This window comes from Lonchura striata, chromosome 19, assembly GCF_046129695.1.
Source record: "Lonchura striata isolate bLonStr1 chromosome 19, bLonStr1.mat, whole genome shotgun sequence".
Classification (NCBI taxonomy): Eukaryota; Metazoa; Chordata; class Aves; order Passeriformes; family Estrildidae; genus Lonchura; species Lonchura striata.
In genome coordinates this window covers 7,273,111-7,287,252 of record NC_134621.1, presented here as the reverse complement: position 1 = coordinate 7,287,252, position 14,142 = coordinate 7,273,111, and the positions used below count along the sequence as shown (strand labels likewise).

The 14,142-nt window shown below is 43.8% G+C and overlaps 1 protein-coding gene across 1 annotated transcript in view; it reads right to left on the bottom strand.

Moving 5' to 3' along the window:
• Positions 1 to 945: 945 nt before the first annotated feature.
• Positions 946 to 14,142, bottom strand: part of HLF (HLF transcription factor, PAR bZIP family member) — a 35,363-nt gene continuing 22,166 nt past the window's right edge. The window contains exons 3-4 of the mRNA XM_021555361.2: positions 7,774 to 7,994; positions 946 to 4,957 (exon numbers count right to left, since the gene is read on the bottom strand). Of these exons, the coding sequence (XP_021411036.2) occupies positions 4,742 to 4,957; positions 7,774 to 7,994 (437 nt within the window). The 3' untranslated portion in view covers positions 946 to 4,741. The remainder of the gene's footprint in view (positions 4,958 to 7,773; positions 7,995 to 14,142) is intronic.

Here is a 14,142-nt window from a genome sequence, read left to right as displayed (position 1 = left end):
GTGCTTCTGTAGATGCACATGTGTGTGGCTATTAGACCAAATAAACTTTGTCTCATTAAAAATCTTTGAATGAATAAAGCTATCGATATATTTATAAAAGTGCATAAAAATAGGAAGCAAAAGCTATTATGATAAACATGGTATATGAAAATGTAATTTTTATATATTTATAAATTTATATACACACATATCTTTAATATGCATATTAAAATATATGAATTTTATATTACAGCTATATATTTAAAACTAATGAAAGCATGTACACACACAGAGGGGAGACTGAGTCACTGTGTTATTAAAACATACATTTTGTGCCTAATAGGTACTATGTATATTAAAATGCAGACTTTTATAGGTATGTGTGCCTATATATCATGCTCTATACCCATCTATAAATATGCAGATACATATGTACACATATTTAATAACTTATGTACAGGAAAGATTAGTTCTGAATTATAGTTTTTCTCTCTCAGGCTGTATCTTTATATAAACTAGATATATAAGCCTGTAGTATGTATTATCTGTCATGTGCTCCATATAAAATATTAGCTATAATGAACAGTAAAATTAATGTTATGTTGTATACTACAAGAAAAAATTACTCCTTGATATGCAGCATTTTTATTAATTTACAGCGAATTAACATATCCACACATCTCACTATATATAAAGTGTGTATATATATATATATATACACACACATAAAATAACCTGTTTTTGTTAATAACTAATTGCAGTATAATTTTAATTGTTTCATCTCATGTAAATACACATTTGCTGTGGTTATACCCAACCCTGGAGGCAGCTGGGAATGTTGGGGGATATTTGCCCCCCTCAAATTAGCTGGGATCCATCCCCTGGTGGGACAGACCAGAGGATGGGGGAGAAAAATTCCCTCCCAAAAGCCCCACGCCCTGATACAGCAAGACAAGCACACAGTGAGAGAAGAAAAATTTAAAAGTTTATTAAACATTAAGAATAACAGACAAAAAAAAAATATTTGGGCTGAACAGCATACAGGATGCAAACCATTTCTTGTCATACAGATAATTTGAGCTATTTGTTAAACTTGTATTTAATTCTGTCTTGTGGTGTTGCCAGAAATACGATGGTTGATCACATATAAGTTTTAATAGAATTTTTTTCTTCACATAAAAAAGTCAACAAAATAAAAATAAACTGCACATCTCTATTGTAAAATTACCTGCAAAAATAATTTTAAAGCAATAATTGGGGGTATTACAAACCCACAGAGGCAAGATATTCAAATAAGAGGGGTCTGAACTGATCCCATCCCTGGTGCTTGCTCCGGCTCCTCTCCTGCATTCTGAATTTCTTGCTTTTGTGGATTCAAGTCAGAAATTATTTCCATGGTGCTTGGTTTAGTGACTTCAGCACCACTCAAAACAGAAAAAGAAACACCCCCCCTTCCTCTGCCACGGGCTTTCCACAGAGAGCCCCAAGGTGCTCAGATGCACAAATCCATCTCCAGTCCCACTGATTTCTAGAGGGCATTCTTTTGTAAAAAGAAAAATTCCACTTCTAAGTTTCAGCAAAAAATGAAAGAGAAGACAAGCATTTTACCAATGCTTATAATGTAATAGAGGTCAGTGAATTACTTAGATAAGCTATTAATTAATCTGCAAATATATATATTTCTATTTTTATAAAATTACAATTTCTTATACCTAAAAGCTCCTTCATGAGCAACAAAGCCATCAGAGGTGTGATGAGCCCAGCTGAGCTGACCTCGGGAACTGAAAATGAGCTAACTTCCATTTATTTATTTATTCTCTTTTTTTTTTTTCAGGGAGACAACCTGGATAGTGAACCTGGGGATTTTCCAAGTTTTAAGCCCACACATTCTGCCTTTTTTTGGTTTTTTTTTTTTTTGTTTGTTTTTCTTTTTTTTTCCAGGTGAGTTTTTCAGAGCAGCCAGAGTGCCCAAGTCCCCCAGGAGGCACCAAAGCATCTCTGGGGCTGCTGGGCAAGGCAGAGCCAGGAGCCTCCTGCCCCTCTGTGCCCACGCCTCAATAATCCCAAAACCCAGTCTTCAACCACTTCCCACCCAAAGAAACAAAAGAATTCTCTTTTTTCTTTTCCAAGCTGCCTTTTGCACGTTACACAAAGTTTTGTGCTCGCAACCCGCCCTAGCAGTGGCACCCCTGACCTCACCCTGCTCTCGGGTCACCCCAAAATTCCCCTTTGTGGGGTGATTAGAGGGTGCTGCAATTTGGTGTGGTGATGCTAAAGGCACATCCACAGCAGCTCCCAGCCCTGCTCCTCGCAGAGGGAAATCCAGGGGTGCTCCCAAGGGGCTGCAGCAGGGACCCCAACTGTGCCAGACCCTCCTGGCCCCTGCAGAGCCTTCTGCCCACCTTTAGGGAATAAATAACTCACAGCATTCCAGGCTCCTGCAGCACATGGAAACTCCATCTGCACCTTACAGGACACCCACAGGCCAGGTGTGCTCGTGGAGAAACACTGGAGAAATGCCAGCCATGCAAGGGTGTTTCTAATGCTGACCAAAAAGCTGAGGTCTCTGCAGCCATCTCCTCAAGCATGAATAGTGATTTAATGGAAACACAACCTTTTTATTTGGAAATAATGTCAGAATGCTTAGAAAACTGTGAGCAAGACATGTAGCACCGTATTTTCCTCACTGTTCTGATATCTGAGCTGTTTCTAACAAAATAATTCAGCTGGGAACAGATTCTAGCAGCAGATTGGAAATTATGTTAAGTGGTTTCATTATATATTATTTTTCTGCCATTATAAAATGTAATGTCCAATCAATAGTTGATTAAAATCCATGTTGTGCTTTGTCCCTGTTAAACAGTTTCTTTATGTGTTTCTGATGAAAAATAAAAAAGTCTCTCTTTTAGTAATATGGAAAATCCTGGAAAGCCATATTACTTCCATGAAAATTTAATTTAAAGCACAGAACATGCCAGTGTGCTTAAAATTATGGATTTTAAAGAAAAAGAAGAAAACAACAACCAACAAATCCCTAAGCATTTCCTTTCTATACAATAATGGAGAATATATCTTTGCTATATATTTTAAACATGGAATAGCTTTCTCTTTTTGCTATATATATGTCTTTCAAAATACATTGTCAGTATTTGTACTTGAAAAATACTGTACAAAACGAACATACTATAATTATTCTGTATAAACTTTATACATTTTATAATATCTATCCTTTTGGTCTAGAGTAAACACTTAGATTGATTGGATTAACCACAGTATATGACAACACCATCCCCTCCTGAAATACACCAGTGTCTCTTACATTCATTTTTCAGAAGTCCACTTTATATTAGAACATACATGTTCAAAAGCAGAGAGTTTAAAACAATGAAGTTCAGAACCATCAGTTCATGTCACACTCAAAACAACAACCACTAGGAAAAAATGGGCTTTGCAAACCAGTGACTTCTTCTAACTGAATAAAAGTGATTTTTTTTTTTTAAACAGCAAGATATAATCCACAGAAAATATATTACAAAACATGGGGGAAAACCAACTGAATTTAGGTATTTATTCAACTTTTAATCACAAAATGGAGTAACTAACTGAAAACAGAAAAGCCCCTCTGATTTCAACATCAGACCTGATTTGACGCTATTGAATTTTGTTCTCAGTGTCAGCGAACGATCCTGCTCCTTACACATGCACTGCCCCACGGCAGGGACACACTCAGCATGCTCATGGCAACGAGTCTGGGACTTTTTGGAACTCCTTGTTCAAGACATGGAGGCTGCTCTTGGGGAGGGAACCATCCCACGTCCACGGGGAACATCCGGGCAGCATGCACGCAGGATTATTGCTTCAGGTGCAGGCAGTGCAAGGTACACACGCTGTGCTCTACCAACAACTCCTACCTACCTACCTGGGGTCCGTGGAGAGAAAAGGAACCTTAGCAGCTACAGAGAAGCCATTATGGGGTCTATCATGAGTACAGCTAAACTCAGCCTAACAGCACTTTTAAATCTGAAGACAATTATTACCAAAACTTAAAAATACAACAAAAGCAATCTATAAATTAATAGTTCTGCAGTGTAGTACTAAATTATTATTTGTGCACTTTATTAGCATGTTAACTTTTCTGATTAGACAGACTTAAAACGATAGCTTGTTACTCTCGAAAAAAAACTCAGATCTACCTTTTTTTTCTTTTTTCTTTTTTTTTTTCCTTTTTTTTTTTGCAATTAATGCTGGGATCTTTCCAAGTAAATCAGGAGGATGGAACTGATTACGAGAACATAAAACCCCTACTCTGAAGCAGCACTGAAGGAAAAAAAAAAATATATATATAATAAAAAGCTTACTATGGCGGTTCTCAACAGTCCAGGTAAAAATGTGGCACCCTTTGAAGAGGGCTGGTAAAAATGGGAAGTGCTGAGATGCACACGCACACCCACAGCCACACACATGCACACCCACAGACACAGACCTGGGCACACACGTGTGCACACACACACGCAGGGACACGTACACGCGAACAAAAAGAGAAAAAAAAAAAAAACAACAATAAACCAACATTAAGTCAGTTTTGTTTCTGCTTCTGGTAAAGTGCTGAAGACAGAAAGGTTGGTTTGGGTGTGGTGCTATCAAACAGGAAACACATTGTCCATCTAGTCAAATGCCAACCCGCGACAAAGAAAAAAAGAAAAGAAAAAAGAAAAAAAGAAAAATAAAAAAACCAAAACACCCCAGCTCCCCTGCCTCTGATTTACAGGGGGCCGTGGCGAGCTTCGTACTTGGCCAGGACGTTCTTGCACTTGCCCAGCTCCTTGCGCAGGTCGGCCACCTCCTGGCGCAGGGCCGAGTTCTCCTTCTCCAGGAAGGAGGCCCGGATGGCGATCTGGTTCTCCTTCAGCCGCCGCGCGTCCCGCGAGCGCTTCGCTGCCATGTTGTTCTTTCTGCGCCTGGCCCAGTATTTGTCGTCCTGCTCGTGAGACACACAGAGAGGCGAGCAGAGCTGTTAGATGTTGGTCAGAGCTGGGCTGCCAGCAGCCTCCGGACCGTGCAGCACGGCGGCGCCGGAGCTGCAGCTTGGCGTGGCAAATCCGCCCTGGCAGCGCGGCTGCCCTCACATGTTTCTGTCAAAATGTTTACACTAACCCCCTCATCCTCCTGGCAGGGAATTCCTGCGAGGAGAAGTGAAGCAATGCTCCGGAGGTACAATCCATCTCCCATCTAGGCTGACCCAGTTAGCACATCCACCTCCAGGAGCCGTGACTCACCCTGAGCAGAGGCCGCAGCAGCACCGGGTACCTCTGGCCCTGCTCAGCGCTGCTGGTTCCCTCTCTGTGCTGTTTTCACCCATTTCATCTACTGCTCCGCTCTTTTGTAATGTTCAAAGCACTCTACAGAGCCCCAAATGTTCCTGTCTGCACCACTGTCACCACAAGAGGATTCCTTGGCACAGTGATGATGGCTGCTCTGGGACCAACCACAGAGATTAGTGCAATAGGCTCTGGCTGTAGAAAAAAAACCCACAGTGGACAGAAATAGGTCCACTACTTCCTGAGGTTTCATAAACGAACACATTCCCAAAGTGTTATTCCTTAAGACTTGCCTCTAGATCACCTAACTGCATCAGTGTATCAAAGACTCGAAGTAACTACTGAATTTCACCCAATTTTCACTCTTCCAATGAAGTGGCCTTCAGCAAAATGGCAGTTTTCATGTTGCTTCGTAACTGAATTAAGTTCTAGCACTTTGGAACAACTCAGAAAATAGAAACCAGGTAGAATCTCTCGTGAAAACTTCCGTCCCCTGCAGAGTATGAGTGATGCAGCCACTCAGTGCTCAGACTCTGCCTGGCCAGGTCACAGAGCTCAGACTCCCTCTTCCTTCATCTTAACATGCTTCCATTTCCCTGCGCCGCTCCAAGGACCGGCACAGACCCAGCTGCTCCTGCGCTGCACTGAGCAAACACCCACCACTCCTGGGTGCTTCTGCCCAGCCTAATCCTGCTGCTCTGCACCTTCTGCTGCTGCACGAGGCAAAGCAGGAGCAAAACAACTGCTGGCAGGAGGGCTCTTGAACTGCTTTCTATCAGTTTGGCTCAACAAAGTGTGCAGGAATGCTGATCTGGAGCCAGCATTATCTCTAAATGGCTCTTCACCTGAACGTAGATGGGTCCCCATAAAATCCTCCAAAAAACCAAGCATGCAACAAAAAGCTATGACCTGAATCTTGTTTATAATTTCCCATCTCAATTCACTCCATAAAAATCAGCTTTAAGCAATTTATTAGTGTGCCACCTAGCCTTCATCCCTCTTTATTTTAACAAATTGCTATGGCAAATCCCTTAATCCAGGCCTGAAAGAGGTAAGGCTGGCATTTCCAAATCACATGCAGCCCAGAGACGATTGACTGCTCTAATCTGCTTACCCTCCCCCAAAACCCAGAGGCTGGTCCACATGCCAGGGCAGGAGCAGCACTTGGGTCAAGCACTCTGAAACGAGTCAAGGGCAAGTGATGGGATGATCCTGAGGGACCCTGAGCTCCTGCTTCACTCCTGTGCTGCACTGCTGGGCTCCACCTCTGGCCAACAGGACCTTTGCCAAAGCTTGCTTTGATGAATAAAGGTACCTGGGAGACGTGACAAAGGGAGAAACCCCAGCCATTTCTGCCAGCCGTGGGCACTGCAACCCAACAGGCAGCAGAACTTCCTCAGGTAAGCAACAAGGTGCAGGCAAACTTTTGCAAAGGAAAGCTGAGTGACAGCAACCTGAACACTACTGCAGCTGTGATTTCTGTGCTTTTAACCTGCACCACAGCATGCTCAGGGATAAAAATAGCTCATTTCCCTAATGCTATCAATCTGGTGCAAACACATGGCATCCCAGGCTCCCTGCACATGCAGCCAGGGATTCCCACTGACTCCAACAGGCTCTCAGGCTTGTCTCTTGGGGGCAGTAGCAACAGCAGAATGAAATTCTGCCCTGACTGCCTTTGATAAAAGAGAACCTCTTGGAAAGCACATTCTGGGAAAACAACTTCACAAATAATATTCAGAGTGTTTGATAACCTAGATCAGTTGATTGATTTTCCTGCTATCTTCATGCACTTTGCTCTTCACATCTCAGAAGCAGTGAGTGGCACAGACTCTTTCTTCTAAAATATTGATGTAGTAATGCATTTTACATATTGTATTAAAATACACCTCTCAGCAGAAAAATTCTTTTTTCTTCTGTTTTCCTATCACTTGTCTAGATTCTTTCACCTGGATTAGTGAATATATATTAGTGAAATAGTTTTTACTATAGTGTTCTCATTCATTATTAAACACAGAACTACAGCAACTTCCAAATACGACACAATATACTTCAGTATGTCATCAGGGTCCTCCATGCTCCTTGAAGGATTCACAGCCTGTGCTAAATAGACAGAGGATGAAGAAAAAGAAAACATGAATAGAGACAGGATGAAGAAAAAGGAAACATGATCGGGCTGTTTCATAAGTGGGAAATATGGGACAAAGCAAGCTTGTCCAAGGTCAAGCAGGAAGTTTCTAGCATACAAAGGAAATGAATATTGAGCTCATGAATTTCAACTGTTGCATAACTAATAAGGGACATCCTCCCTTCAGTCTCATCCAGTACCCTGAACAGTTTTATTCTACAGCAAAGTCAGATTTAGATGGAAAGATTTACCTCACACGACAAAACGGATTCAAGCTCCAAACCTGTACCTCAGTGAGGAACTGTCAGAGACCCTGTAGGAATCACCTCGTCACCAGTTCCAAATTACCTTCAGGTCATCTGGGATGAAGACTTTGCGAGCTTTCTTAATCATGGGCTGGGGTTTCAGCTCTTCTTCGGAGAACTTGCGCTTGCGAGGGTCGAACATCTCCTGGCCAGGAATGCTGGACAGAGCAAGATCTGCAGGGTCAGGTTCGTAGCCAACAGGAACTTGGATAGTCTCAGGATCAATGGGGCTTGGTGTGTTCCGGTTTGCTGGCAAGATCTGACCTACAGAAACACAGCATAAACACAGCTGGGTTAGAAAAAATATGTTAATTGTAGCACAGGTTTTTAGAAGATCTCTACGTATTTTACAAGCAATAATTATTTCAGCTTTCCCTTCAGATGTGGTATCTATGCGTACTAAATATTAGATTGTCCATTCTGCAAGGTGCATATTCTGACCCAGACATGCTCATGGCCTTTATATTCAGAATCTGTTCCTAACTCTGGCTGCTAATCTTGGACCTCCATGCACTATCACTGAATCCAACACTGAGTTGCACTGGCTGCAGGCAGAAGATACATTGCTCCCACCTGTACCACTCCATTAGGATCCCATCCTCAGGAACAGATCGTAAGTACTGTCATCTAGTTCAGATCTACCAGCACACTGTAACCCCTCACAGTTTTACCTCTGAAGGTATGTTTATTTTACAATCAAACAATGTACTGTACTTGCCATGAATAGCATCTCATGGAAGTGTACTTTCAGCTGGGCTGAAGCACTCCAAGGAGACTGCTATTTATTCTTTATGAAATCCTACCAGGGATATTCTAAAAGACAGCAAAGGAAACCAGCAACATGAAAAGCTACAATGATTCCTTAAAGATGCTCTGCAAAAATGAAGAAGACACTTAAGATGCTGCATTTCTCTTTTATGGTGTATAAAATCTAATAAAAAGGAGCATATCCCCAGAAAATTAGTGATATAACTCCCATTTTTCTCTATTTTATTTTAGATAAAGCCTTCAAGATCCTACAGCAGCAATTTGGGCACCATTCCCACTAAAAATCCAATTTAAAATCTCAACTAAAGGTTCCAAAAATAGGATCCCGAAGTCAGCTGCCTAAACATGGACTATCCCCAGGGGCAGAATTTTCAGAAGTTTTCACATGCCTCAGAAGTAGAAGCCTCACAGACTTCAGAGGGAGGCCTTCTGATTGAAGCAGATATGCTTTTATAATTTTGGCTATTTGCTAATTCACTTTGACTTTGGAGATGTGACGGCTTTCGTGACAACTACAAAAACATCCTGTGGCTGTATAATATTTCCTTACTTGTGCCCACATCTGCAATATTCATGGTGTAAAACAGTAAACATTACATGCCATTTCTAATTCCAAGGCCAGCATTAACAATGTAGTTTTTATTTTAATAATATGGGAAGCGCACGGAAAACGCACCGGGGGAATTGCACTGCGCAGGGCTCGCTAAGGGAGAGCTTTTGCAACTCCTATTTTAGAGCTGATAAAATCAGCTGCCAGGAAAGGCTGGTGAGGGCCGGGGAGAGGAGAAAAGGAGGATCAAAGTTATCAAAATATAGATGTGGCTGCGGGAGAGGGAGCAGGAGGAAAGGATGGCGTTGCAGGCGTGCCGCTGCAGAGCGCTGCCGCCGCGGCTCGGGATGCGCTGATGGAAACGTGGCTGTGCCCGTGTCCCTCCTTAATCCAGCCGGGAACTGGCGGTGCCAGCGGCTTCTCCTCGCTCTCCTCGGGGCCAGGAACGCGGCGTTTCCAGCCGCTGCCCCGTTAACACAGCCGGGAAGCAGCGGTGGCATCTCCCCTGCCCGCCCGCGTTTCGGCGCGGCGCTCCGGGATAACCGGAGGAGCAGGGAGGCTTGGCCAGCACCGGCTGTGGCTGTGGTGGCTCCTCACAAGCTTCATCCCTCCTGGAGCCAGCGGGTTTGAGTCACCTCCCCAGCCACTGTCACCTCCTGGCAGCCCTGCCGGCCATGGGGGCCGATCCACCGCTGATGGATGGATGGATGGATGGATGGATGGATGGATTGGTGGATGGATGGATGGATGGATGGATGATGGATGGATGGATGGATGGATGGTGGATGGATGGATGATGGATGGATGATGGATGGATGTGCTGCCACAGCCTTGTTTAAAGGACAAAACACAGAAAAAGCTCCTTGGGTGAATGTGTGCCCCACAGCAGCCAGGTATTCCTTACTGCAGACAAATACACAGATGTGTGCGCTTACAAATGGTGCACATTCTGTAATACAGATAAAAATTAAGCAAGACATCAGCTCTGAGTAGTTTTATAATATTTCTGGTGAGCCTGCAGGGTGTTTCTAAAAGTAAAATGGATTGTGAAATCTGGCCCAGCTTTCTAATTGTCCCATGTGAGTGCCTGCATTTAAATATCGCTGAAGTTCTTGATATACAGGATCAGTTTTAATACTGTCATTTATCTATAACATGCCATATTACACAATAACATGAGCTCTGTAGTCACTGGTCTCAAGAAATTTTACAATTTCACCCTAAAAACAGGGCAAAAATGCTCCTTTTAGACATGGGAAATTGAGGCATTGCATCTTAGCAATACAAGAGCAAAACAAAGAGTGATGCACCTCCACAGGACTCTGGGAGAAGACACGGCAGTCAAGGTCCTGCCTTGCCTCTTCCACGCACACATTTCCTCTCCCCTGCTTTAGGAAGCTCTCATGACTACAGACCTTACCCTTCAGCAAACACAAGAAATTCCAGTGCCAGTGAGAAGCTCATTCAAGGGAAATGCTGTTCACTAAAGCCTGAACAAACCATGTGTCTAAACACCGTCACGAGGAGCCCCAAGAGTGCTGCCCTGTGAGATATCCTACACCCACATGGCACACACACCTCTGCCAGTCTCTGTTCTGTCATGCTCCAGCAAATGATCGGCAGCTCCATCAAGAACAACAGACTTAATGTGGGTATCTCAAGCCCCAGGCAGAAAAACCAGAAATGCTTCGTCCAGCATTTTACATTGGGCAACTCCTGGCACCTGAGATCTTTTTATTTATTCTATCAAGTTTTGCCGAAAATGCAAGCCAGGAACCTGAATTTGTTAGTTTGCTGGCCAGTGGCCACGACATCTCTGCGGTGCTGGAACTTGTCACAATCCAGGAGGACGGCGTGGGCTGTGCTGGCCCTGGCTCCGCTGTCACTGCGGGAGCGCGGCCTCGCCTTACATCGCTCCCTGGGCTCCTCTCCACGGGTGAGCTCGGCACTTTCGCTCTGCATCCTCCTGCCAAATTTGTTTGGGGTGTTATTTTTATGCACTGAATTCCTCGCAATCAGAGGTAGGTCAAATAAGCACAGCAATCTGAATGTCATGTGCCCAGCAGCCGACTAATCCTCACATCAGCAAGTTTCCCAGCTGTCACAACAGCCACAAAAGGGCTGCTTGGAGGCTCCATGCAGGAATCGGCCAAGGAGGAAACCCACTCTGCAAGGTAAGGCCCCTCAGTGCCCAGCACCAGGAGCCAGATGCCTTTGCCAGGCTCTGCATTATTTAAACACTCTGCACTCACAACAGTGGCCAAATTTTCACAACAGTGAAGTGGCTGGACTGTTTAATGTGCTTAAGCTTTGTTCTCAATGGGGGCTGATGGCTGCCAAGAGTTTTGGAAAGAACTGAGCCCCTCTATTTAAGTTGCTGAAATGAGAACTCTTGAGTATTAAGCTCTTTTGGAAATCCAGCTGCAGAGCTCCACAGTGGTGGTGGTGGTGGTGGAAGCAAGCCGGGAACAATTGTTAATGGAAACTTCCCCTCATACCACCCTAGCGATGTGTTTCAACCATGGCCTGGAGAGACCACAACTGTGTCAACACTGGCCTTTGGTCGGGAGCCCTTCCCACTGACAGAGCTCCACTCAAGCAAGAAGGAGTGTGCCAGGACAGACACAGCTCCAGGTGTCCCCCTGGAAAAGGGACCAGCAGGTTTTGACAACCCCAGCAATTCTGCTGCCCTAACATCTTGCCTTTGCTTATGCTTTTGGTGTTGCTCTGGCAGATATTAGCATAGTGGAAAATTTTCCATAAAAAAAGACTTGAAAGAAAATTTGCTGTTCTAATCCTTTCAGTCATCGTCCTCCTCCTCCCAGCAGAGGTTGCCAGTGAGAAGTCCAATGTAATGACAGTATTTTCAGTGTGGTTTGTTTTTCAGAGAGAAGTGGACTGAGGTCATTCACTTGTGTCATCTAGGTAACCAAACTGCTGGTAAAAAAAAATAGAAGCTTTAAATTCCTTGCAATAATTAAAATTCACCACTCAAAAAGTATAGCAGCATTTTTGTATACCTACAAAACCCCAAATGCTGATCTGGTATCATGGGGAGTTCAATCACCACATCCTGACTCTCAATTTCCCCTTTTTGAAACATCCCACCTACCAGCTGTGCCCAGGAGAGTGAGGACGGAAATAACCTCTTCAGCTGCACTACTGCTTGGCAGACTTCTTATCTGTACTGCGAGAGGTCCCTGGCAAATTATGTGGAACACAATTCTGAATCATTCAACTCCCATAGAAATGTGTCTGATTTTCAGAAAATCTCCCTTCTCACAGCCCTTCTACACTACTCATCAGCTCAACAGCTGGCTGGAGAACAGCAGAGAGAAGAAGCAGAGAGGAAGAAAAGAGAGTGAAAATGTTCTAATCAAAATATTTTCCCTATTTTTTTACACACATTGGAGAAAAATAAAAGAGGAGTTTCCTAGTCAATTTATTAGCAGCCCAGAGATAAAACATGTGTTTGCTAATCATTTTTCTTTATATAAAACGGAAGGCACTTTGTGTGTGTCAGTCAGGCTCTGCAGCACAGTGGTTAAACTGACAGATAATCCTCACCCAGAGCTGCTCTAGAGCCCTCCCTCTATATTTTCCAAGCCATCTATCCCCTTGGCAGCTGGCCAGCTATTTGGGATAGTTCCTTTACTCCAAATCACAGCCTGTCCTGGACTAATCTGTCATCCAGATCTGCATTAACTCCTTCAGCCTCCAGGGAAAGTTCTCTCGCTGCAGAACACATGACAAGAGCACGGGGATCAAGACAGACAAAAATCCCCAGGGGAAGCAAAGTAAAAGGGGTATTCTGGAGGTCAAGATTAATCTAAGGACAGCATCGTGTCACGTAATCATTCCTCACCTACAATATCATAAGCAACCTTTTATCTATGCTATGTTATTCTCTGTAATTTCCCTGCTATTAGGATTGCAGTTGTTTTCCAGAAATGAAACCATTTAGGTGGATAGGACTAAAGCCACATGCTGGAATCCTCCTGCCCTCAACTGGAAGGACAAACCCAACCACTCTCTGCCTTGGGATGAAGAAGACACTTCACCTCTGGGTGTGTTTATGCAAGCAATTATAGGAGCTTTATTTTCTTCCCAAGCAACAGGAGATCTGTGTATTTTGATCAGGGCTCCAAGCTGGCAGGGACATTCCCCTATTCCTTATCTTACACAAATTCAACTCTGCTCAACATGGGTGACTGCAAACACTTCCTCAGAAAGAAGATCTCAACCCAGTGCAACGACAACATGATTTGCTGCTTTTAACACACACTACAAGACTGATACACTAAAGGGTTTTTAAAATGTGTACTTTTTGAAGATATCAGCATTGTTTACAAACCTTGTGCATTTACTTATGAAAGAATTGTCATCTCCCCTCTCAGCATTGCGTGCCTCCTGCTCTGGGCCTCTACAGTATTATTCCAGGCAGGACTGGTAGTCTTATTAAGACTGTCTAACACTTCCCATTAGAGGATGCCGTCTTCAGTTCCTTCAGCCTTTGCCAGATTTCAACCATTCTGTTTGAATTTCTTGAGCGCCAACTGTTTCTGCCAAATGGTTCTACAGTTTCCCGAAAAAGGTTCCACAAAAAATACTTTGTTTTGAACCTGTTTAAAATGTCTGGCAGACTTCTCACTGCAGTGTGCTAGTGGCCTGTGCACTGGAAGAGAGGGCAGCTCCTGGGTCAGTGTTACTTCAGAGAGCCACAGAACAGTTTAGATTGGAAAAGCCCTCCAAGATCATCAAGTCCAAGCATAAACCCAGCACTGCCAACTCCACCATGAAATTATGTCTTCAGAGCCACATCTACATGACTTTTAAAAACCTCCAGAGCTGTGATGCAACCACTTCCCCAGGCAGCATGTTCCAGCTGTGGGCATGCTCAGGCTGGAGGAGAAGGGGAGGATTTCACTGAGTGATGAGGACTCAAAGCTGAGAAGGTGGTGAGGAGATGAGGAAGGCGAGGATGACAGACTGGAAGCCAAAGATGAGAGGGAGGGACCCTGGAAGATGAAGGCGGTTCCAGCAAAGGCTGTGATGAATGCATTCAGTAGAAGAGAACAGGGGAACAGGGAAGGG